Raw genomic sequence first — 27,329 nt, 5'->3', positions numbered from 1 at the left:
ACCAGGAGTAAACAAAGCATGTGCTTGACTCTCCGTGTTGTGCATTGTACGGTGACAACTGGATCCTCAGGGTCACATGTTATCACTGATGTTTGGACCGTACTCTGCTTTTCAAGTCCTCTGCAGTTGCTAATGACACTGTATCTGTCTGGACAGAGTGGCAGCTGTGGCTGTCTGTGTCACCACACATGAGAATTTAAAAACCCACTCAAGGCTGGGAATCCCAACTGAGTTCCTCAGAAGAGTTAGTACTTTGCGGAGTACCCCCTCTCATCTGTCAGTGTCACACACATCTTCCGCTGCTGTGGTGCTGGAGGCCATGGCAACGGCATTTCAAATGTCACCAGGGTCACCCAGAGGGAACAGGTTTCAGCCGAGCTGAAGAAGTGCATCTAGAATGCTCCGTGGAGGCAAGGGTGGCAAAGCTTCACCCCACAGACTTTGGGCATGTTGTCAGGAGAGACCAGTCCCTGGAGAAAGACATCATTCTTGGGGCAATAACGGGACCGTGAAAAGAAGGAAGATCTTCCACAAGACGGATTGGCACAGCGGCTGCACTGATGGGCTCAACCAAGAGACCAGCTGTAAGGATGCTGCTGGACCGGGCAGTGTTTCATTCTGCTGCACCTCGAATGGCCGTGAGTGGGAAGGGACCCGGCAGCCCCTAACAAGGACAGTAATGTGCCTGCAGATCTGCCTCCCTCCCTCTCCCCCATCCCTGCACGCATACTGGATCCTCAAAAGGCTTCGCGTCCGCTTCTATCACAAACCGCCCTCACCATGTTCGGCAAATCCCCCAGGGCAGGCTCAAGTCTCAGTGATGCCAGCGGACCTCATTAACAGCTTTCCAAACTGTTGGTTTCGTTCATTTCCACTTCTGGCCATTTCCCCATGCCCTCTCCCTTCCTTGGCTGCAGGAATGAGCAAACTAATGGTCTATGGATGTTGGCCCTTGTTTTTGTAAGTAAAGCTTTATTCAACTGCACTCAATCCATTTATCTCCGGCTGATTTCCTGATGCAATGATAGAGTTTACTAGTTGGTGTCAGTGACCATGTGGCTTGGAAGGCCTAAAACACCATTTGGAGAACATCTTTGCTGACTCTGTATCCTACCTACGGAATTTTCTTCTTCCTCTTCTTTTCCCTTCTCGGTCTCTATCTCTGTCGCTCTGGTTCTCTCTCCTTTTGTATACATCCTTGAGTCCTGTCTTCACACATGATCCACGGTCTAGCCTCTTTACAACGCTGCTCAATGATGCTCTCAGCACCAATTTCAGGTGACTCCACAATCCCTGCGCTCCCCCTGACTACCTCAGGGAGAATGCCTACCAAATCCAGGTGCCCGACTCCAAGTCCCCTCATCACCAGGCTCTTATGCTGAGCATCCTCATGAGTGCCACGTCACCTGCATAGTTCACAGTCATGCCATGTCTAAGTCCCAGTCTTCCCCCTGCCTTTTGAAGTCTCCATTGGTGGACCCATCATTTTCCTGGTGTTCCATCATCTAGTTGGTCACCACCATTAAATTGGATGCTAACTGCCATTGCTTCTACCACGCCCCATGCCCCCCGGTTCTGGGGCTCCTTCTTCTCAATGGACAGCCACAAAGTGCGTACAGTTCTCGAGTAACTGAGCAAATGCAGGGCTCCCCTCTAAACAGGCTCTGCTTCACGGGCTCTACCTGCCCCTGCCACCGAACAGAAAAGGTCTGACCATTTCAGACTTTCAATCAGCCCTCTGGGATGACCCTGCACTTCACCTTTTCACTCAGAATTCTTACAAGTCTTATCCCTAAACCCGCTTCAGCCCTCCCTTCCGCAAACAATTTTGCAAAAACAAGATTTCTACAAAGGCGTACCTTCTTCGTGCTACCACCCCGTCGGTCTCTCGCTAATGCACTTGCTCTTTTAAAACCAAACCCAACCCTACGCTGTGTGACTACGTATCCACCCAGTACCTTTACCCTTGCCAATTAGGACCACACCTTCACCATGCACGTTGTTCGCATGCCTAGCGCACCCGGCTCCTTGAGAGCAGGGCTCTCCGTGGCACACACACAGGAAACGGTCCTGTTTACTGATGAGGGTGATGGTGGGAAGTGCAGGCTTCTCAGAATGAGCAGTGGTTCCCGGTGGGCATGGGATTCTGCAACACAATGATACAAGCGTCTGTTCCACATCTGCCTTTTCAAAATAACATTCTGCCTTATGTGCTAAAAGAAGCATATGTGGGGGGAAAGTCACCGTCATGACATTTCTGTTACTCTGTAAAGTCTTAGATAATCGTATTGTTGCTTCACACAGGCCATTGGGGTGACATGGGAATGAAAGTGTTCGTAATTTTCATTCACTTTTGAGCTCAATTGCATTTAGCAGGCTTCCCTTTCTTCCCACAAAATCATTTCCCGTCGCGTGACACCGCCAGCGTGCGTGTCACATGGGCTACTGCTTGGAAAGTGTCACAAAGGGATTTCGGCCGCTCAAGGATCGTTTAAAATGAATACGTTTGCTGAGATTATAATAGCAGCTCCCAGACTTCCACTGTCCTAACGAATCCTGACCAAAGCGAGGTCCCTCGTTGGTGGAAAAGCAAAGGAGTACAGATTTACAATTGCCTAGGATTCCCTGGAAGGAAGTCTTGGGAGTACAAAAGGCTCTTGTGCTGAAAGAGTTCATAAACGTTTCCATTAACAAGTGGCCTTTCACAGCATGTGCGACAGCCTTCTACGGCACAACAGAGTCTGTCGAGAGCCCTGAACTCAAGGAGCCCCTACTCCCCGTTCCCTTTACATCCCGCCAATATAGTCTGAGCACTCAAGACCCAAGGCAATCAGCTCCGATCGATCTATTGAAAATGGCATCTACCTCCAGTGGAGAGCACTGAACAGACTGACTAACCATGGGCCTGTGTGGTCAGTTCCTCAGTGAAGCCCCTGGTGCAGCAAAAAATTAAGCACTTGGCTGTTAATTGAGGGGTTGGCTAGTTCGAGCCCACCAGAGGCTCTGTGGAAACAAGACCCGCTGATCTGCTTCTGCAGAGAATACAGCCAAGAACCACCCGCGGGGCGCTTCACCTCCGTCACATGGGCCACTAGCAGAAGGGACGGCGTCCGGTCTGCAGTACTCATCAACAACACACATGGAGAAGAATGCAGCCACCAAACTCCATTGCCCCTGCACTATAAAAACGAGATGTTCGACGTCCACACATGGCCCAGGTGTGTCTACCTATCTTAATGATCTCAGGTGGTCTTTGTGTTCCCTCTGGGTTTCTGGCTCATGGCCTGGGTAGAACTGAATCTTTCTAGACTTACTACCATTTAAAGTACGACACAGTCACAGACCTGAGTGTTGGGGCCTTTGATACCTGAAACTCTTACAAAGGGCATAAAAATCACACTTAAACTTCATAAACCTGCTTTGATCTCAGAGATGCTGTGTACCAGTCATTTGCATGAAAATGATTTGGTGCAAGGTTCTTTGCTACTTGAAAACTAAAAAGGTTTTTACAAAAGCATCTGCTGAACTCTGATGTGTCCTTTAGAGACAATGGGGGCTATTTCGCCCCACCATGCCTCCATCTGTTGCCCCGGCATGACTCACCTTGGGAACAGATTCTCAACTCGTGGGGTTAAAAGTAAGTCCTGATATAGAAGACTGATTAAATGAGTCTTCTAAATCCTTTGTTATCAAACTGATTCTAACTGACAGCCATCCTCCTGCCCCAGCAGAACTGCCTCATCTTGTCCCCAAGGCTGTGCATCGGAGAGAAGCCTACTGCCAAGTTTGTGTTTGTGTTTTTAACCTGAGGGGTAAGCTGGGGGTTTGAACTGCCCAGGGATTAATCACTAGGATACCAGGATCCCTTAGAAATACAATAGGCATTCTATGACCTTGAGATCAATGCTGTGTGAATACTTGATACGCGCGCAGGGCCCCTTCTCCTATCCTGTCTCACATCCCCATCAGGAGTCATGAGTTGCTTAGGCACTTCCTTATGTTACCTTTTCAAAGTTTATGAAATTTTCTCAGTTGATAATACACACACACACACACACACACACACACACACACACACCCTCTTGCCCTCCACTCTTTCACAAGTTACCGTGTGGGCTACAGTACAGAATAAAGGCCCGCTCAGGTACAAACTATAGTTGTGGCATTGACTGGGAAAAGGGGCCCTGGTGGTGTATTGGGTTACATGTTGAGCCTCTAACCTCAGGCTGGGCGGTTCAAATCCACCCGCGACTGGAGGAAGAAAGATGAGGCTTTCTACTCCCATAGAGATTCGCAGGCGCAGAACCTCCCCGGGGTAGGTCTAGCTTGTCCTACGGGGTTTCTAAGACTCAGGATGGCTGGATGGCAGTGAGTTTGTTTCTATTTCCTTTCCGGGCAGGGATTTGTATATAATTTTAAACCAAGTGTCAGCACACTTTTTTCTTCTTGGGAGTGTATTTTTAAAGAGTTCTTTCAGGCAAACGTATGTGTGTGGTAGAGTATTATTCAGAGTACGTATTTGTGGTCAATTGCATCTCACTTACGCTGAGAACAGACTCCTTGGTTTTCTCAGCCCTTACAGGGCGTTCCTGCATTGCCTTTGGACATTTGTTGTTGGGTACAAAGTTTTTTCCAGAAACTTTGGAGATTTTGCTTATGACTCAGATGTTTGTTTCATCGCGTGGTCTAGATTCGGATTGCATGTTATTATTCTTGTACACACTCAGGTTTGCTCATTTCCTTTAATCTCCCCATATCCTTAGTGATGGTTCCAAATTGTTTTTTTGAGCACTGAATTCAAGAGACGTCCTCTTCCATGCTCAGTGGAGCACCTCAAATCAGGTCTCCCAGCTTCCCTTTGGTGTGTTTGTCTGCATTTTCATGCCCAAGCCCCGTATTATTTGACAATTCCTGCATTCATCGTTTGGACTTCCTCTAGATTTATCCCCAAGCCAGCCTCTATAGCTGATCGGCCAACACCTTTGATCAGAGTCCCGTCGATATAGTCCTTGCCCGGGCTCTCCGCAGTCCTGATTTTCTGAAACAGCTTCCTCGGGTGTCTCTATTTCTCTGCTCCAACTACCTGCAGCCCTTATCCACAGCTTACAAGGTCATCGTGGTGCTCCCACTGACTCCTGAGCTTCTGGTGTCTCCCAGGGGGCACTGAGCAAGCATGCCACGAGGCCTGGGGCAACCACATCCAGGACTGTCCCCTGAGCATCCTGCCATGCTTCCTGTGGACCGTACTCATCTGTGTACATTTAGAAGATGTACGTACCATGTCTCTCTGGTTTCTAGGCCTTAGCTAGATTGCTTGCCTTTCCTTCTTTTATCCATCTGGACAATCGTCTAATGTTTCCCTCTCGGAAATCTACTTCCTGCGACAACTATGGATTTTAAGCCTTCCTCCTTCCTTTGTGATCCACCCCTCTGGTTTTCTTCATCTGCATTACAGAACATGATGCATGACAGCTGTTTTGTCTGCAAGCCTCTTAGGGACACTGGCTGTATATTTCCAATGTGGGTAAATGTCCAATATCAAGCGAATAAGTGAACAGAAAGGAACAGACGGAATAATTCCAGGGGATGGCAAAAGGTTAAAAAAATCAGGAATGGGAGAATAAAGATTTTATGTTTTTAACTTACTTTTTGAGTGTGGCAGCTCAAAGTTTACTTAACTTTTATAAATAACAATGAGGGAGAAACTAAATGGGGTTGGTAGCCACCATGTTTGCTTGAAAAATAAGTTGGACGGTATTTTCCCACTAAATAATATGACACTGGGGGAGGGAGGAACAAACCGAAACCTCATGGCCACTGAGTGGACTCAGCGTCATAAAGACCCTACAGGACAAGGCAGAACTGGAAACTGCATCTTTCTCCTTCGGAATGGCCCTGGGTTCAAACTGTTAACTTTGCAGACTCACTGCCAGAGAGTCGATTGTGACTCACAGTGGCCCTTTAGGTCTGTGGGTTTCCAAGACTGTAAATCCTTACAGGAGTGGGAAGTCTTGTGCTTCTCCTGTGGAGCTGCTGATGGTTTCAAACTGCCGACCTTGTAGCTAGCAACTCAACACGTAGCCCATTACAGCACCAAGGTTCCCATAGCAGAGGGAATGGATCGAAACCAAATTGCGGCTTATGGGGTGTTATGGAAAAGAACAAACCAGACTCCAAGACACACAAGGGGCATGTGCGGGGGATGGGGTGGGGAGTGGGGGAGGTCCTATCACATGACAACCTATCTATAATATAGGCCAAGGAAAGCTAAGCGTTGCCGATCAATGTTAGAAAGTAGGAGAAAAGTTCACAGAAGACATTGATATGGATGAGATTCAGATAAGGACTTTTACCTTCTAGAGCTGTGATAAACCATACTTATACCATTCTTTATAGAAGAGCTTCTCAAACGGTGGGTCACAGCCCCCTATGGGGTGACATTATTGGATCTGGGGAAGGGTGTTCACAAAAATTTGGCAGCAGGAAAAGATTCAGAGCACACACTCGACCACAAATTAATTCACAGTCAAACGCATAATGAATCTCGGGTGTTTCCGGCACCACTTGCCTGGGTCTCACAGCGTAATTTCCATGCACCCAATATGCACCTTGTTGTAAAAAAATAAAACCAAGTGAAAATTACCAAAGTGGAAAAAGTTTAAGAGCCTTACTTTAAAACAACCCATGTGGGCCATCTTTTGTAAGGCAGATAACGAAGACAGTGTGTATGTGTGTGTTCACATTTATATACACATGCATAAATAACATAAGCTTTTCACTAAGAAAAAAAAATCCTAAATGCTCAAGCACCAGATGGCCATGACACCCTGAACCTTAAAAATAAGCTAGGCCTTTCTAAGTAAATGGCCCGGAGGCTGAGTAGCAGTATAATGGTCAATCTTCCTGATACTCTTTTGGAAAATCAGGCATGGAATGGGTAATGTTAACAGACAAAGTCTGAATTGGTAATGTCTCACTCTTGCCGTTAGTGACGACGCTTTCATTTTCAACGTTTATCATAATGAAAAGCAGCTATAAATTCAAAGACATATTTAGATTGGGATGCAGTGGGGGTGGGGGAGCCAAGAGTCAACTTCCATATATACATCAAAGCAGACACGGCTTGATCACTCAAAGAGTTTAAGCTAGAGTTGAAAAGGAGTTTACTTCCATTAAGTATTCTGGACTTATTATGGTGATTAACATAAAAAATGATCACAACTGACTACGGAAAGAAACGGGCCTGTTAATAGTTGCACTAGTCGCAAGGTGGATAATGAGATAATAAAGCCTGTAATTGGAGGTTAGACTACCTTGAAGATTGTAGATTACACCAATGGGCACAATAATGCCAGGAAGTTGTGTATGGCTAGTCATTGCTCATTAGGTATAGGATAAGTGGCGGATGCCCTGTTTTCACCATGCTCGAAGAAGGTGCTGGGAAAACACCTCCGTGGACGGCACCAGTACATTCTGGGCAACGCGCAAGGCCTAAGACCTTCTCTTTTTCCTAAACTTAACAACATAGTTAAATACAAAATAAATTAAAAAAAACAAAACAAAAAAAACCCACCCAGAATCCAAAAATGGCGACAAAGAAAGGCTCATCTCTGGGGTTTTGAAGAGAAACTGAAACCAAAACAGGGAGGACACCTGCTCTCACCGTGCAAACTGCTCTCTGCCACCCCACACGCGCGCTACGGAAATTATTCTCCAATTTTGAAGAAGGCATTTCTGAACATCTGCTGGGGAAACTAGATAACGCTAACGCTGTAATGCTATCATAATCATTAGCAACTGGCTAGTACTTGGAATTTTATTGAACACATTAATCCAAGAAAAATAAATATAATTATGAGTAGTAATAAATGCTCTGTGCATTTTCATTTCATGGCTTTCCCTGGTGTGCCTCGTGAAGTCAACACGACCAGAACGAGGCGCACTGGAGCAGGCCTGCCTCGATCCCACACGTCTTCCCAGCCCCGCTCCACTCAAAACAGCCCCACTGGCTATGCCGAGAAGTGAAACAGCGCTGCTCTCTGAAACTCAGAGACCCCCGCTTGGACATGATCTCCCTACACCAGCAAATGCTCAACACATTCTAGAAATAAAGACATGTGTCTTTAAGCCTTGAGTCCAAGAGTGGCCGAAATGTCTTTGGGGTGAAGGTTTACAGGGCAGATCAGCAGTTTTACATTCCCACAATTCACATGCATTCAGCTCCACCCCATTCACTACCATCCCTTCAAGGTAACACCATGGAGGCCACTCCTTCCATGTGCTTCCAATCTCCAATCCTCCGTCCCCAAGTCTTCAGAACGATGACCCGAGGGACACACTGCGCTGCTGCATTCAAGGAGTTGATGATTCTAAGGTGTGTGTGCCTCACGATGGTGCGTCCTGACAAAGCAGGCTATTTGTTTGGTGGAACATGGAGCCAGGGGGATGGGCTCATTTCCAGACCTCAAGGGTGACTGAGGCCCATTGTCTCAGGGGCTCCACCCTTCTCTGTGCTTCCAGAGAGACAGGTCTGCTTGATGACCTTGCGGTCACCTTTCCTTCTCCCACTCTATTCAGGGCCTTTGTGAAGCTGGTAGGTTTTGTTTTATTTTATCCAGAGTTCTACCACTTACTAGCTGTGATCTTGAGGGAAGCATGTGACTCTTACGTTTTCCCATCGATAGCAAGATAGGCAATGATACTTCTGTGTTGGCTACTGTACGATATATGCGAACAAAAAGAACGTGAATGCATTCAGTACTTATTAATGTCTTTGCATGATATTTAACCCTTGTAGAATTTATTACGTACTGGTTGGCCTTCTTTGCATCGACTAACTACAATTTAATTACAAATGGTAATTATGTGTAGCAACATTATTATAATGCACAAAGTAGTATCTCCAAGTCCATCCCAAAAGACCAAGCTGTGGTGTTGTGAGTTTTATTTTAACCCTAATTTTGTCATCTTCAAGTTGTGGGTGGTCCCCCTCGCTTTCACTGCAGCTACAGATAAAAAGAGCCCCTGAATCTGGGCAGGGAGTGGGCATGCAGCCCACATCGGGGACCCAGACCCGCAATGCAAAATCAGTCGGTCTCTTGTCCTCCCCAGAGAAAGCCCTTAGAAAGTGAGGTGCAGCCACACGTGGCTACTGGAGATACATGCAAGCTCTAAGGATCACACATTGCATGGGTTCTGAGGGAAAGAAAGACGGGTAGAGAAGGGGCCCTGCCCCTCTCCCAGGTCATTTTTATTTGCAACTTTCCCTCAAAATAATAATCACGGAGAGAGTAGGCAGCGCATCTAAACTGAGAGTCAAGGTCCTGAGAGAGGCGCCAAGTCCTCTGTTTAATAGCGAGAAGGCCGCACCACCATTCAAGAGGCTCCCACCGCATGTAGCGCCTGCCCGGGTGCTCTTGGAGGTGCCGACCTTCGTGTCCGGAAAGCGAGTGCCCTGCTTGCTCCTCGGACTTGCCCTGCCCTGCCCTCTCTGCCGAGGCCCAAAGCCTCACGCGCCTTTGACTTTCATCTCAAGCCACCTGCTCCAGCACCGCGCCTTCAGTGTACCACAGGACTTCTTCCAGAGCCGAGCTGATGTCCTTCGGGGATCTACAACCCAGACTTCAAGAGGGCCTCCTCACTGGTCAAAGGGCTGTGTTGAGGGTGACTGTGGCCGCACCCGAGAGGGTGAGGGCACCCTTGGCGTCAGCCCCGAAGAAAGAGAAGCCATCGGGCAATCGACCCACTCCATCTCAACACAGACCAGCTGGAACGGTGCTGGCACAGCCGGGTTGGATCTGCACGGAGGTGTTCCTGCAGTGGGAAACCGACTCTTTATGAATTCAACCGATGGGCCTGGGCTGCGGTAAATATGCCGTTTATTTATATTTTTGTCACCCACAGATATTCACTGCACAGTGCAAATAAAGGTAGCATTTCCCTGCTACTTAAGGGTTGGTTAGAAAAATTTATGTTTTGAAAATGCACTGCAAACACCAAAAACCGATTGTACCTTTATCAGCTTTTAAATCACAGCAGCTTGGTCTCTTGTAAGGACAGCAGCTCTGGTCGATTTATTTCATAAAACTTTATGTACAAAGAGACAGTGTCTATGAACTTAATGGAGAGAATATAGAGTCTGGAGGGGTAATTTTTATTACAATTTACAGCGGGATTATCCATACTCCACAGTTTTCAGATTTTATGGAGATTTTACGGTTTTGCGGTACGGATGCTGTAAACTGCAGTTGGATAGGAGGCAGAATTTTGTTTTGCTCTGATTGGGGAAAGAAATTGGTGTTGCTACTCTATATGAAATCCAATGGACTCTACTAATTGCCTGCATCTAATCAAAGCCATTACTTAGCCTTGTTGCACCGGTAAAATATTTTACCTGCCAGTAAAACACATAAGAACTACTACAATTTTCACACAGCAATATCTTTTCATGAAGAAACCATAAGAACATTTCTCACATACACAGCTTCAAGTCGAGAAGCCATTAAAAGCTAAATCACACCAAGCATCACCATGCTACCAAATCTGATGGGTTAACCTGGTTCTTCAAAGACCCCCTGCCTTGTCCTCTTGTTTTTTCTGCCTGACATTATTTCAGAGCCTTGGTCCCCTCGCTCTCAGTGGGTTCTGTTCTCAGTCAAACACGTAAAAGAAAAAAAAATTGGCCTATGGATGTCTCCATTCATCCAACTAATATAACCCACAGTTTTATAAAATATAGCAAGATATACAAGAAGTACCATTTCCATTCTACTAACAGAAGTCACACACAGTGGAGATGATGAGAAGTGGGGAGGGAGAATTTGCACATTCCTGGTCCAAGTTAGATATACCGGTACGTTTTCTCCATTAAAAAATAAAATCATCCAAATGTATGTGAAGGTATGCGAATGTTGTGGAGACCCCAAACCCGCCTGTAAGATATTTGGACAGAGTCTCTCAGAAGGGCCACATGGAAGGGATGATCAATCCAGGGGGTATAGCACTGAGGTAGTTTGTTGTGCCAACCTGGACAATAAACACATGTGGGGTTAATTGAAAGACGGAGGGATAAATGGCTCAGTGAGCCTCACCTTTATAGGTCTCAGGTCTCTTACTTTGTCTTGAGCGGACCAGGGTGCAGCTGCCTTAGCCGGTTCCCTGCTTCAGCTGGCAAGGCTCACTTCCTACAAGATATCCTCGAGGAGAAGCCGCATGTACCTACCCCAATGCAGCCCTGGATGCTGGAGCAGCCGTGTGGAAAGCCCTGCCAGCACTGAGATGCTTACACACTCACTGACTCAGCTTTCCTCCTGCAGAGAGCATCAGAGTGTGTGTGTTTTGTGAGATGGAGGAGGACTTCGTGGATTGGTTTTGGACAAATGTGTTAATGGGTTAATGTTGGACTTGTGGGCTTGGGCAGCACTGGGTTGGGATGTTGTCTTGATGTGCACTTAACCTTTATGTAAAACTCTGTCCGATACATGAGTTTCTGTGGATTTTTTCTCTAAAGTATCCAGACAACCACAAGCACTTATGAGCCACATTTAACTATCTTCTGGTTTTCTGAATATTTCCTCCCCTTATTATTATGGTTTTTGTTTTACCCCTTAATCCTGATAGATTTATATATGATCATTTATATATTTAAGACTATTCGGCACATGAAATTCAAGCTGGCTAACCCCTCGGAAACAGCAAAGCAGTGATGGATGGTTCCCTGAGCGTTTGGGAAGAGAGGGGTGGCCAGGGAGGAAGAGGAGAACTCGGGAGCTGATGGCATTCGTGATGTATAACTGCACTCAATGGGATCAAACAACACAACTGTGTGTGACTGGATAGACTGGACTGGGTAAGATACGTGCGAAAGAAAATAATCATACAGATTCCTGAGGTGGGGCATAAAAGGAGCTGATATCAAGAAGTTCGAGAAGAAAGAAAATGTTTTGAAGCTGATTGTGTTAAGAATTGTTCAACACTGCTCGATGTGATTGAACAATGGTACATTTTATCTATAAACATTCCCAATAAAATGATTTTTTAAATGTCATGCCCTAGAAACATTCAAAAAACAAAGTGGATTCAGGTTCAGGTTGTACATAGGAAAAAAGACATATCCATTGCACTCCCATACAACTTTAATTAAATAAAGAAAATTCGGTGACAGTTTGAGAAAATTAACTAGTTACTCCAACTTTTTCAGCTCACGTTGTTCAAAAGGTTCACCACTAGATGGCAGCACAAAGACTGTCATTCTCAATACCCCACTGCTACCCAGAGTTAGGGAGTGGATTCTGACTGAGGGAGCTGATGAACAGAACAGACCTGCCCCATAGAATGAGAACCACCGTCCTTTTGGAAACAGATCACCACATCTCTCCCGTGTGGAGTGGCCAGTGGGTTGGAACTTCCAACCTATCAGCAGCTAAGTGCTTAATCACTGCGCCACTCAGATCAAACCTAACCCATGGCTATACAGTTCATTTAGACCCAGAGTGACCCTTTAGCAGCAGAGTGGAACTATTACATAGAATTCCTGTCTGCAAATCTTTATGGAAGCAGACTGCCTCGCCTATTTTCCCACAGAGCAACTGGTGGGTCTGATCCACTGACCTTGTTAGCAATTAATATGTCACCGTTATCAAAAATAAAACACAAATACACAACTACTGAGAGAGATGATTTGGTTGGATATGGGAGAGAGAAAGGATTCAGGAAAAGGTAGAATGGTGAGGGGTGGAGGAATATTAAGGAGAACAATTAGGAAAAGGAAGAATCTAGGAGACTGAGAAATGGTGATGGCACCCAGTGAGGTACTTACTCTGCAAAGCAGATGCAGGAAAGGAGACAAAACAGAGGAAGTAACTCCTGACAGAAAGAGGAAATCTCCAGAGGAATCCCTTTCTAACATTTTGTTCAGTAAGACATACATTTCACCAGGAATGTGCGTGTGCACTTGCACACACTCCCAATAGCAGTATATCTCTGTGTATACACAAACATACATGTATGTACACATACATACATACATATACTACTCACCAGCAGGAAACAGTCCACAGTATGGACAACACTGTTTGAGCCAATTATAAGAGCTGTTTTACTTTTTAATAAGCATTAGCAGAAAACAAGCAAGCAAAAACAAAACGTAGTGTAGAATAAAGAATTTCCTGGCCACATAAAATGATCCATAAGATGTTTATTTGAACAAACAAAAATAGTCCTAATTAATATGAGGGAAAAATGATGGTGGAGCCACCTCCTTATTAAATAAAAACAAACAACCCACATACAACTGGCCAATGATCCAAGTAGCATTTGTCCCACATAAAGATGGCTGGAGACAGATTGAGGATGAGATTATTGCTGTGTAAATTGGTAGCTCCTCTTTTATTTATTAGATAGAAAGACCAATACCAATGAGTTCTTCTCTAAAGAATACAAAGCAGAATACCAGTTAATAAAATACCCCATTAACAACGGAAAATAGCCAAAGAGAAAGAGCTGAGAATATAGTAACACAGCTAGGAACAGAACAAGAATTATTTAGGGAATAAGGAAAAATAGGGAACAGGAAAACACATCCGCAAAGTTGTAAATAATTAAAAAGCCGACTGAAACTGAGCTGGCAATGAGTCTCAGACCGAGTTTCTCTCTTGAATCTTACATTCCTTTTTATTTGTTTTGCTAGAGCTTGATAGTCATTGGCAAGGCGCTCATTTGCTATCTGTGCATTTAGATACGGACACCCAATGTTCCCTGCAACGTAAGCACGCATGAGGGGGCTTCAAAAAGGTCAGGGAACAAGTCTACCCCTTTCCCCAGAAACGCCCTGAAGCCCCTCCTATGTCCAAATATCGTCAACGTAACTGCAACTCAATACGCTCTGTTCCACAACACGTATCCTATTTAAGATTCAAAGCTTTACAATTAAGCAGAACATAATTCCAGCGGAGGGAAAAACACAAAATCCTACGCTGCACCCCCCCCCCCAATAAAATCATTCACAGGGGAAATGAAATCATTGTATTTCAAAATCAAATACTTAGTTTTGGAAGTAATAAATATCAGCAGGGAGAGTTTATCAAGTGTAGAAATTGAATATGAAGACTGCTAGACTAGTAAGACTTCATATCTAAGTATATATTTATGTACCTACAAGTCTTTTTAGTACAGTAAGCTTACTCAAAAAAGTAAAACTGTTTTTAATACCACCTTATACCAGAATGAACACAAAGTCCATTTTGCTAATCTCTGACTAGAGTTACTGTACCTAATACATGGATAGGTGGTCTGTCTAAATCTTTAGCCCTTTAGCAATCATTTTTTAAAATACCACCCCAAATTTTTCTCCTCCTTTGTAATTTTATATATTATACAATGGTGGGCGGAGGGGGCACGGAGGGCAGGGCAGAGAAAGCCAGCCAACCTCATTCCTTGGCATTTTACAGTCTTAGAATTTTCTCATTTCCAGCACCACTCCTCAACAATACAGGCAGCGTCTGTCTCCTTTCCCAGCCAGTTGTTACCATCAACTCTTAAAACTGCCCAGTTCAGTCCGTGCCAGATGAAGCAGAGGGGCTGCCAGGCTGTAGGTACCTTGGGTAAACAGTCTCGAGGGTGTAAGAAGCCAGAGATGTGTTGGCATCTGTCCAGGCTTTCCTGCAGACCTCCAAGTGAAAATACACAGAAAAGTTTCTACGCCGCGTTGGAAGTCAGTAACCAACAACCCACAACTGAAGCAATCCGTATGGAATAAGACTTATCCAGAGCTATTTTTAAATCCAGTGTTAGTACACAGGTGCTTTCTTTCACAATGTAACAAGTTTGTCATTTGGAAAGAGTGAAATATTAGTGAAACGCTAAAGTCCTATCAACGTCTGTATTCATACACTAAAAAGGAAAAGAAAAGGCCAGGCTCCATCCCCAAGAAACCTTATTTTAAAAGTTACTGAAACAAACATAACTAAAGAGCTCACGGATAAAAACAAAACTCTCAGGGGGAATGAGGAGGGATGGGGAAAATGAGCTGATAGCAAGGGCTCAAGTGGAAGGTCAATGTTTTGAGAATGATGAGGGCAACAAATGTACAAATGTGCTGGACACAATGGATGGATGTATGGATTGTGATAAGAATTGTACGAGCCCCCAATAAAATGATTTAAAAAAATCAAACTCTGAATGAAAATATCAAATCATAGACGTGGACCAAAGCATGACGCGGTACTTCAAAACCCTCCAGAAAGATGGAGATGGATAGCTGTCGGCATAACCCCAGCTCAGCTGACCGGGAGAATTCTGGGGAGAAGAACAGGTGAGAGCAGGACTCCAGGAGGACACGGCTGTGTGGGGTCGAGAGAAGGAGCGAGTGTGTGACACAATGAACCATGGATGGAAAGGTGACACCATGAATAACCAGGAGAGCAGCTGAGAGCAGAGGAAAGCAAGTGACACCATGACATCTCAGCCAGGTCGTTTTGTGGGGCAGGAACAGCAATTACTGTGATGGCCACAGGTCCTCTTGCAAGTATAAATGGCATATGACACTCAGGCTTCTTCCCGTAGGCTGCTGAGAAAGCAACAGCTTGTAGGAAGAAAATGGGGTGTGATGATGTCAAACGGCCCAAAGACATCCCTTGGGGATATCTGAATTGGGTGCTATGGAAATAAGGCATATTTCTGGAAGGCTCTTCGATGTGTGTTTACATCTACATAGACTGAGAAAGCAAAACTCTTTAAAAGGAGGTGACAAAATAAGCTGCACGCTCAGTGGAGGTTCTTTTCTTAATAGCAGTGTCAACATGTGCTAGTTAGATTTGGGGGGATGTGTGTGGTGGGGTCCTTTCTATGTAAGGATCTAATCACATGCTTGACCTGAGCCGGAGATAATGCACTTGTGACCCATAATAACGTGCTTTTCATGAATGATATCATCCCACTGAAATCCTAATACACTAAGTACACCGTATATACTCGTGGATAAGCCGAGTTCTTCGGCACATTTGTAATGCAGTTTTTGTGGTAAAATTAGGTGCTTTAGCTGGTATTCGAGTTAGCTCAGACTCAAGTATGCATGGTATTTTATAAAATATTGGAACACTAAGCTGCTGGTCTTGCATTTTCCAGAAAGGAAATTAGAGGCCAGTCCCAGCGAACACGATTAATAGTCAAATTCACACGCCGCGCAGCAACGCCAAAGACGAGGGAACTGCAGATATTCATGGCCGTCTGCAGTATGAAACGGATCAGACGTGCTGTCACGGTGCATTGCCGATGACTGGGGGTTGGAAGGTAAAAGTTGGGAAATAGGAGTGCGGCCTTGGTAACGGCAATCACGGCAGAGACTCACTCATTGCAAATAACCATTGTTATTGTTGTTTAAAAACCACTAAAGATGGTGACTGTAAACGTGGACCTTGGCGGATGGCGTGCACAGGAGTCACACTGGGTACCTTTGTGGAAACTGATGACGATGAGGCTCAGTATTAAAAGGCAGAGCAAGGCCAGGAGCAGGCTGTGGAACGGACTATCAATCGGACGTACGCAATTTCAGGTTGATGCAGAAGAAAATGAATGTAAGTTCACATGACCCAAAATCCGACCTCGTGTATTTTCACCTGAATGTAAAGCCCATCTCGGAGTTAAATTTGACATGCTAAACTGTGACTGAGTCAAAGCAGGCGTGTTGTGGGACAACATCTAGAACATCATACGTTACAAAGCAAAAGGCCATTTAAAAAAGACAAGAACGGAAAAAGAGAGCAACACGGCCGTGGGAACGTGCACTTGTGTTCACAGCAGCTGAAACAGCTGGAAGAAAAGATGAAGGGAAGGAGCTACACCAAATGTTCCCAGGGCTGATTCAGGAGCACCAGCTCTTACAGGGGAATATGCAGAGGCTCCGAGGAAGACAAGCAATACAAAGCGCACACTCGATCGCTCGAGCTGACCGCATCAGAAACCGATCCCTCTAGTCCCCTGCGCAGCGCTCAGCCCGCCTGGCACAGAAAGTGAGGCCCAGGAAAGCAGAGGTTTCCTCATCTGAAAACGTCAATGCCGCAATGTCTACCTGACACACAGGAGGGGCCCAGTGAGCGTCTGCAGGATGGAAGGAAGGAAATCTGGAACCTGCCGACTCACCCACCAAGGTAACAACGAGCAGAACAGTTTTGCTCGTGATTTGTTATGATTCCCTCTCCCACCCTCCTCCCTCCCCCTTCTCCTAAATGTTTGTAAAACCTGGTGTAAAAACAAACAAACAAGTAGAATCCTCCTCCGAAATCTAACAAACGCTTCCTTAGGCAGAAGGGAAATTCCTTTAGCAAGGTCAAATATCTCCTCAGGGATGTGCCCACCAATGCCTCTAGTTATTCAGGAACAAAAGTCCACGGGCTTTGCTCCCTGGTCCTGGAGAACGCCTCCACAGCTCAGCACCACGCTTCAAAGCATCTTCCCGGACGTCTGCACTGATATCCCTCATCAGCCATAGCGCTGGTCTCAGTGATGCCTGCTTCCCAGACCTTCTGGAGTACCTGGCTCTACTTCTTCCTACCATCACGGCATTCAAAGGCCGAGGCCAGCTCATCAGCAGCCATTTCTTCAGACCACTCTGCTTTAGATCCATAAAGGCTACTTGGGGCATAAGGAACCTGCTGACATCCTGCCCCCTCGGAGAGCTCATCACATTCCCCTGGTGTTCATCATGCAGACCCTTTTGGAAAGCTTGCCAGGCAGCTTCCCAAATACCAAGCTTCTTTCTAGCTAAATTACCTAAAGAAAAATATTCCTAATAAATGGAACACTATCACATGAGCATCTTTCGGCTAAAACAAATTTTTCTATTACGGTTCTATTGGAAATGTCTACTTGTAGCTGTGTCCAACCAGCACGGCTGGCCGATGTTATATTCCAACTCTGTCCAAAATGTTTGTTTGTTTGTTTGTTTGTGGGGCTTCATGTCTATCAAAAAACAACAGTTCTGAGCTCAAACAACATTCTTTTGGTTCACTGCTCCATCCCCCGTGTCCAGCAGATGCTCGACCTAGTGTACGGGTGCAATAAAGGCTGGAGTGGCCACACGACAGGGCACATGATGAAGTGCCTTAGACACAGACAGATATGGACACTCGCAGACCTGCGGGTATTGTGACGGGGGGACCAACTATGGCCAGTGACCAGAGACGCTAACTGCAGTGTTCAGTTACCGGCTATTACCATCACCTCACTACACAGCTACACTCTGTGTTCTTATTTATTTGTTTTTATTCCTATCTTGAAAGTTGAACTCCATAGGCAGGGTTTTCTTTGGCTCACCCACACCTGTTAAGTCCTACCTGGGAACGAATGAATGAATCAGACGCTCCCTTGCACACTCGGCCAGTTCCCTGTGGCCCAGGGCGCAGCCCCGAGGACGTAACGTCAGGTCATGAGGAAGGACCGGTGCACTTTCTTTCCTTCATTTTTGACTGAGGATGCTTTTTTCACGAGGCACATTTACCACGAGCTAATGAATACGTTTAAAACACAACCTTATGGGGAAAAAGGAACTACATTTTTGGAAGATCATAAAACCACTAGCAGCAATAATAAATTTAAAATATGGGTCCTGTCCAGAGGGTCTCATGTTTAATGCTTATTTCTGATGAAGTGGAGCTGAAGGTTCGAATCTATTTCTTAAGGAAGCTTTTCATTGTTTCAGCACAAGTCCTTTCCCCTCCTCGTTTTGTCCTTATAAAAAATAATAATGATCAAACAATCACATGCTGCCTGAACAATGTCTCCTGTATTTTAGAGATACTAAACAATTACAAATGTTTACTGACAATTAATGCAAAGCACTATGAATGCAATCTTACTTAATCTTTCTAATAATCTTCAGAGATTTATGTTAATATCCCCCATTTTCTCACTGAGAAAAATTAGCAGTAACTATATTAAGTAACTTTTCCAAGTCCAAACCTCTAAGTAAGAGATCGGGGATTCTAGCTTGTATTTTCATGACTGAAAGGCTCATGCTGACCATGATGCTTTTGACTGCTTCAATAGCTATTCTCCATCTGAGACAACTCCTGAGTAAAAACCGCTGCGTGAAAATAACTTAATATACTCATGCAAAGAATAAAGGACAGCATGCTTCTCACAAAATCCATCTGCAAGGACACATCTTCCAGAAGACTGCTCTTTTGTATTCCAGTCTATATACTTTACTTAAAAAATAAAAATAACCTCTCCTATAAAATGATAATGACAAAAGAAAGTTATTTTATTCATTAGAAAAAATTATAAATGATCAAAATGCATCAATAAAATATATATCTACTAACTTCACAATAAAAGTGAAACGCTAAATGTAAAAGCAAGAAAGCGCATGTAAACATTGGATTGCATGGTATTTATCAGTGTTTTCACACATGGTCAATGCAGACCTCTGAGGGGTGCCGCACTACACCAGGGGGGCTGCGAAGGCAGATGCCTATGCCTTATCCTGGATTAGGGACAATGGTAAAGCACACTTGCTAATGGCCAGAAGGCCACTGAGTCATTTTTCTTTGGTGCTAGGTCAAGTAAGTTTGGACACCGATGGCAGTATACATATGCATGCACACATACAATAATATAAGATGCAAGGTTGTAGTTTACTGATTTGCTCATTTCTATTTCAAAAAAACGTATGAATAAACCTGTGAATTATAAATGACTTTGATGTGACCTTCTTTTACACTCTTATTACTCAAATAGATTCGAACATTTGTATCACAACAAGAATGAATCAAAGAGGGTTCCATGAAAAGTCCGTGGATCCCTAATTTCCCTCTACTCGTTCACAGAAGGGCTGGGCACGAGATTCTGGCCTCTGTTCATGTACAAAGGAGAGGACTTCAGGTAAGCAAGAAAGGGCTGCACGTCAATTTCACAGTCTACGATTCCTGTCTGCTGTTAAAGTTGACTTTTAATGAGACGAAATCAAGGTGACGGCATTTATGGAATGTGCTATGCAGAAAGGTACTGCAAAAAAAGAGCAATCATTTGTCGGTGGGAAATGCAAAATTCTGTAGTATATGGCTGTGGAAATGAGTCCAAGTTTCACGACCAAATAGTCAGTCAGTCTCTCTCTCTCGCTCAGGATTGAATCCTTCTTCAAACAATCTCCAAGAGAACTATGTTTACTAGCATTTTTATGAGAAGGTAGTGTTTTATGTATTCATCAGTCATATTTTAATTATGGGCCTCAATGATAATGTGTCAAAGCAACATAAAAATTTAAAACAACACCTGAAGCTATCATCATTTCTCAGTTCTTAAGACAAACTACGTGCATGTGTATTCAGTTAAAAAGAGAATGAGTCATGGAATATTATGAGCATGCTACATTTCTAGAAGGGGCGGCAATTTTTTTCCTTCAAATTTATAATAAGGCACTTTATCATGCTATGATTATTCCTTCTAGGGAGCCCTGGTTGTATAGTAGTTATGCACTGGGTTGCTGTCTGGAAGGTCAGCTGTTCGAAACCACCAGCCATTCCACAGGAGGAAGACCTGGCTTTCTATTCCCACAGAAGCGTACCATCTCAGAACATCACAGGAGCAGCTGGAGCCTGTCTCAAAGGGCTTCGATGAGTCAGAATTAACTCAATGGCGATGGTTTTTGGTTTATTACAATTCCTTCTATTGAAAACTGGTAGAATTTCCAGGGAGAAAAATAACTTCATGATCAGCTGCATTACTATGAAATTTAGATTATCGGCTATTACTCGGTGGCAACATATTATTATATGGCAAAGTATTTTCCTGCCTTCTACATCTACATTATATTTTGAAATATCTCCATCATATTGAATCACCCAAATAATAATGAATTAGATTTCTAAGAAAAGAAGAACCCAGGGTACTTCCACCGTCAAACACCCCACTTGAGATTTCTCTCAACTGATTCTATAATTCATGCTTTATGATACATGATGCAATGATTCTACTCAGAAGTGAACAGTCAGGAAGGCACTCCCCACTTTGCAATGTCCTGGTATGCAATCTCCTCATCCAAATAAGTTGCAGTGTGAATTAATGGAAGAAGATGCATTTGTATTTCCTCAACCCCAGATCTCATCCTAGTGATTTACTTGCAAACATAACTGATCACGCCTTCCTCTGGGCATGGATGCATTTAAGTTTCGCCAGCAAATGTGCTCGCCATGAATTGTCCTTCTCTTTGACCCACTGGAAAGTCAGCATTACTTTGCCAATTTAGCTATTTGAAGTCTGACACTAATTGCCTTGAGGAAGAAACAATGAATAAGATCACCAATGAAGTAACACAGGAGTGTGTACTGCATAAAATAAAGTCAAACACACTCATTACCATCAAGTCTCCTCTAACCCACGGTGGGGCAGAGAGAACTCGGGTTTCCATAGCAGTAAACCTTTATGGGAGCAGAACGTCTGTCTCTTTCCTGCAGCGTCCCGGTGGGTCTGTACCACCAAACGTGTGGTTAGCATCACCAGGACCCCTTCATACGGGGCCAGCGCCTACTCATCTGTGCCCTGCTCACTGGTGACCCGCTGGTGCCTCTCCGTTATTCTGTCACAGAGCTTTTAGGATGCAGCATGTTTGTGGATGTGGTAGGCGCCTCACACTGTTAAAATAAGTGCTTACTTCCAGGGCTGATAGAAATCAAAGCTTCACTGTGTCTCTTACCTTTGCCATGGCTTCTCCCATCCTCCAAAAGTGGCACTACAATAGCGTTGTTCACATTTCCAGGTGACCGTACAGCTGTGTAGACCACAGGCACCGACTGGACCACCACTGGGATGCGGTGAACGTGACTCAGTTTGTTAGACTGTAAGTTCATGGGGCTTGAAGGTGGTACAGGATGGATAATGTGCAAAAACTGCTGGCCCCCCACACCAGACGCGGAGGCCACAAGGGGTCCTGGCGTTAATACTGTTGACGAGGATGATGCTGAAGATACTGATGTTATAACAGTTGGGGATGAGGCTGGACGACTAGAAGATGATGAAGAGGTTGAAGTTGAAGAAGGTGAGGAGGCGGACGCTGTCATGGAAACTGGGGAGGATGAAACTGCTGTAGGGGATGTCCTGGCTTTGTTTATTGACAAGTCCACTGGCTCAGTTTGTGTTTGGAAGTGATCTACAGATAACGAGTCCTCTGGGGGCTCCCCTTTCACATGATTTAGCAACAGGGGAACGGCTTCCATATCGGGATAGTTGTGGACGTTTGGAGACTGTGTGGAGAAAAATAAAACACATAATGATCTTTGTTAATCATGCATTCACACAGAAGCTGGTTTATTAAGTTGAAACTTTAAAAAATGCTTCTCTGACTACTGTGCAAGCTGTCCACCAAATATCGGAGGGTGGCTTTGTGGCGGTGCCCATGGCCACAATGACAACGCTGCAAACACAGAAACAGAAGGCCTCGGTGGGAGACGTTTTCGTTCTGTCGGGAGAGACTGACACAAGCGTGAGACTCCGAAACCGATGCTCTGTGGAGGGGAGGAGGGGGCTGCGGAAAGGAAGACACTGCAGCCTTTTGGCAGACCATTGCCTGAAAGACAAGGTCAAACAGCAAAGTAGAATGTGCCTCACACTGAAAATGCTGCCATGTGATGGAGAAACATTCATTTTACACAAGCGCTGAGCGTAGGAGGCACGGTCTCCTCATGTATAAACTCATGAGATTAGGTTGTGATTAGGTAGCTTTTGACTATCCTTCTTACTCGCGACGTCTATGATTTCATGGTTCTAACCATGTTCAAAGTGACTGTCATTTAGAGATCAACATCACCTGGAAACAATACCTGGCAAAACTCACGAAGGCGTTCCCAATTGCATATTTCGTATGAAGACGACTGTACTACGTTTATTATGAGCATTAACAAATAAGCACTTGAGTCTCCATTTCTAATCCCTGAATTCTTAGACACAAGTCATTTGGTAATAATTAGATTGTAAGTTGCTTCATAATATGACAAGTGTTTCCCAAAATAAAACTCAAAATAATACATAGTGCTACAATAACAACTCAGATTTCAGGAAATAATTAGACATATTCAGGAAAAAAATGGGTTGGAAATTTTAAACTGGCTGCATTTAATTTAAAATGATAACAATGATAATACTAATTTCATCAAACTTTATATATATACATATATATATTTTTACTTTACCAAGCAAAATTTAATGCGAGTAATAAGGACTTTACCACATATCATGCTCTGGATACCATTTCACATGAACATACCTTTATTTACACACTTATTGGCTCATAAACCAAAAATTATTTGAACATCTCTTTCTGAGGTTCAAATGGTTCAAGAATTCATCAATTAATATATGCCAGCAAAATCTTAATAGAGAGAATCAAGACTGTAACCAACTATTTTGGTTACATCGAATTTGACCAGCATAACAGACATTTTTGCTTTATCGTGTAAAGACCAAAAAAACGCGGGGGGGGGGGTTGTTGGCGGCTTTATTTTGTCTCAAAACAATACCTAAAATTATACTCAATTGGTTCATTTCATTCTCTGCTTAAGAAAAGACTTGAGCATACACTTAAAGGAAGAAAATAGCTTTCTTAAGGCTTTTCTTTAGTCTAATTGTAGCTCGGTTTAGCATGTACAGTAAGCAGCAGTGCGAGGGCATTAGTCTAATTGTAGCTCGGTTTAGCATGTACAGTAAGCAGCAGTGCGAGGGCATTCGTCTAACTGTAGCTCGGTTTAGCATGTACAGTAAGCAGCAGTGCGAGGGCATTAGTCTAATTGTAGCTCGGTTTAGCATGTACAGTAAGCAGCAGTGCGAGGGCATTAGTCTAATTGTAGCTCGGTTTAGCATGTACAGTAAGCAGCAGTGCGAGGGCATTCGTCTAACTGTAGCTCGGTTTAGCATGTACAGTAAGCAGCAGTGCGAGGGCATTAGTCTAATTGTAGCTCGGTTTAGCATGTACAGCAAGCAGCAGTGCGAGGGCATCTCCTCAGCAACAAGGAGAAAATGAAGAAAATGATAAAGTGCCAAATCAGCTAAAAAGGAAAGTGAGTTGATGTTTCATTGTTTTGTTTCATCCCTTCTATGCAAACATGGTTACTTTCTCAAGCACCTCTGACTTTGAAAAATAAGAACAAAAGAGAATACAAAGTATGTAGGACACAAGATTTCCCAATAAAATATTTCTTTTTGATGTGTTGAAATTGAGGGGGGGAGTTTTAATATTCAAACAAAGACTTAAAGCATATAGAGAATGCCACTATAAATTGTTATGACTTATAAAACATGATTAATATGAGCTATTCTTCTAACTGAAGAACCGTGTCTATTGGTTCTCAGCATTATAGTTTAATTGCTTTATGGAATGTCAATGATTCCCTATTAATGTTACACACATATAGAAAGTCTTTGTTAAGCTACTTTTACAAACGATAACAATTAGTCTTTAAAACCACAAAATGCATCATAAAGTACATATAATTAAGTATGAGTATCATTGTTTTGTTTGGCTTTAAACATTGTCTCAAATAGTTTCTTCCTTTTTTACTGTTATCAGATCTATCCCAAATTCTTAACTTGGATATGGCTATTCGATCATGAATTTTTCTCCTTCTCTTTATTATTTACCAAATGACTGATGGCATTTGGGGGCAGATCTCTGGCTGACAACCTCAAGGTCAACAGCTCCTACTTGGGACACAGACGAGGTTGTCTACTTCCACGAAGATGTACATTCTCGGAAACCATCGACAGGGTCCTTATGAGTCAGAAATCAACCCGATGGGTGTGGGTTTGACTTTTAACCATTAGCTCAGACACAAGCTTCCTTGTTTGCATATCTGTACATACCGATCCTGGTAGACACATTCTATAACGTGGGAGAATGACGACTTTAGCAACTCAGTATATGGTCATTAATAAATAGAGTTGATTTATAAGGAGGTTACATCTCAGGCATCAAGCTTCACCAAGCTTTGCAAACGACTTCAGGCGTTTCCACATAATGAATAACAGCCCACCTGTGATAGGTATCTGCTTAATCCATCACTGAAGAAAATAATTACTTTGTGTACTTTTATGACAATAGAAGATGAGGACTATTCCTAGAAATCAATGAATACTATTAAGAACACAGAGGTACTCCGAAACACTTGAGACCCGCATAGCTTTTGCAAGAGGCTCACCCCCTCCCAAATATAGGAAACGCTCATACAAATAAGAAAAGATAATCCAAACCTTTGGATCAAAGACATATTTTCCTTGGAACCATGGACAGACTATGCATAAATATATAAGCACAACTATCACAGGGACACATGCTGGTTCCTCTTTCACACATAGCAATTGAAATGCAGCCAGCCTATTCTGAAAGAATGCTCCCTCAGGATGAAAGGGACCAAATCCTCCTTGTACCCTTCATCGGTTTACAGCGCTGACATGCTATCATATTCCGACAGCCCGTACTAATCTCCTCTACTGTGATAACGCTGTAGCTAAAGCTGTCCGTGACTCCAGCTTCAAGCTGAACACACATATTTGCAAAACTGCATACACGTGCTTTCAAGTAGCTACCATGGAACATGAGTGTCCTTTTTAAAAAAATACTTTTCCAAAAGAGAAATTACTTGAATGACTAGATTTCGAAATCATCATGAGAAACAATTTCTTTACTTTTAGAAAATGGACACTTTAAATAGATTCGGCTTGAACCTTGGATCCATTTGGGGCTGGCTGTACTGACAGGAAAGGAGGAAGTAGTCAGGAGAAAGAATGAAAGCGACGAGCAGCCCACCTGTAAGAAAACCCAAAGGGGAAGTACTCAGAATGAGGAGCTTGGCATTACATGAAAGGGTCACACGCTTCACAGAAAATGAGAGAAGATGCACATGTGCCACCCAAGGAACAAGAGGGGCTCGGAAACAGACACTGAGAGACAAGAAAAAATCCATGAGGTGTCTAGCTTTTAAGTACCCTGCGAAAGCGTAGCCACTGTGAAACACTGGATGGTCCAACTAGCCATTTATCTCTCTGTCCATCCATCTGTCCATCTATCCATCCAACCATCCACTCACCCACCCACTCATCGATCCATCCACCCATCTAGTCATCTATTTTCCATCCATCCATCATTTAAACAAATTACACTTAAAATGCAACATTAACAATTTTTTTCAGAAATGATCTTTTGGAAGTTTTTAAAACAGTTATTTCCCTACAATTATACACAGTTCATGCATTAACTATTAAAAATATTTGTGGTGTACTCGGTTATGTGCTACGATGGAAAGAAAATTGAATTTGGACACAAAAGTCTTCAATACATGACGTGTTCTGGCTGTTGTACAATCTTGGTATAAATCCACGGCCATCAAGTTAATTCCAACTAAGAGCAATGCTATTAGACCATCTCTCAGACAGTAAGCTGTCAATGTCGTCTTTATCCCTAGAAGGAGCTGATGAATGTGAACGAATGTCTAACCAACATATCCACCAATGCCACCAGCGCGCTTTAATCTTGGTACAGACAGTGAAATTTTGCCAGACCTAGCTTATCCAGCTATAAAAGAGCAACATTTGTAAGGTAAAATTGGGATAATGATAGTGGGGGAAGGAAGCATTTAAGAACTAGAGGAAAGTTGTATGGTGATACTGGGAGGGTGGAGGGAGGGTGGAATAGAAAGGGGGGAACAGATTACAAGGATCTACACATAACCTCCTCCCTAGGGGATGGACAACAGAAAAGTAGGTGACGGGAGACGGTGGAGAGTGTATGATATGGCAAAGTAATAATTTATAAATTATCAAGGGTTCATGAGGGAGGGGGGAAGAGAGAGGGAAAGGGGAAATGAGGAGCTGATACCAAGGGCTCAAATAGCAAGGAAATGTTTTGAGAATGATGATGGCAACAAATGTACAAATGTGCTTGACACAATGGATGTGTGTATGGAGTGATAAGAATTGTATGTGTCCACAATAAAATGCTTTTTTTTAAAGGAGAGTAATGCTGACCCATAACACATGCAAGTGCTATGACGACTGAACTAAGAGGAGCAAGGACTTTAACATTCAGACAAGAGAAATGTGGAGACGTCCAGAGAGAAGGTCTCTCCCTTCCTTGAAAGTAAAGAGCCCAAAGTAAACCTGATCTATGACAACGTCTCAGAGGTGGTTCACTCAGGAAGACAGTCTGATAATAAGAACATTGGAGGGGTTTAGCATTAGCTAAACAAGCAAACACATGTGTGACAAATGCAGCTGAAGCAGCCTGAATATTATGTTTTTAAGATCTATTTGTATTAAGCACATTTTCCCTTAAACATACGAGGATGCTA

At 43.7% G+C, this 27,329-nt stretch overlaps 1 protein-coding gene across 4 annotated transcripts in view; it reads right to left on the bottom strand.

The window, feature by feature from the left end:
- KLF12 (KLF transcription factor 12) overlaps positions 1-27,329 on the bottom strand; it is a 519,184-nt gene that overhangs the window by 146,042 nt on the left and 345,813 nt on the right. For all 4 annotated transcript variants that reach the window (XM_075562976.1, XM_075562978.1, XM_075562975.1 and 1 more), the window contains one exon: positions 21,689-22,235. In XM_075562976.1, the coding sequence (XP_075419091.1) occupies positions 21,689-22,235 (547 nt within the window). The remainder of the gene's footprint in view (positions 1-21,688; positions 22,236-27,329) is intronic.

The sequence above is a fragment of the Tenrec ecaudatus genome, chromosome 11 (assembly GCF_050624435.1).
Source record: "Tenrec ecaudatus isolate mTenEca1 chromosome 11, mTenEca1.hap1, whole genome shotgun sequence".
In the NCBI taxonomy this organism is placed as follows: Eukaryota; Metazoa; Chordata; class Mammalia; order Afrosoricida; family Tenrecidae; genus Tenrec; species Tenrec ecaudatus.
Note: the sequence above shows the minus strand (reverse complement) of the source record. Positions and strands in the feature narration are given on the sequence as shown.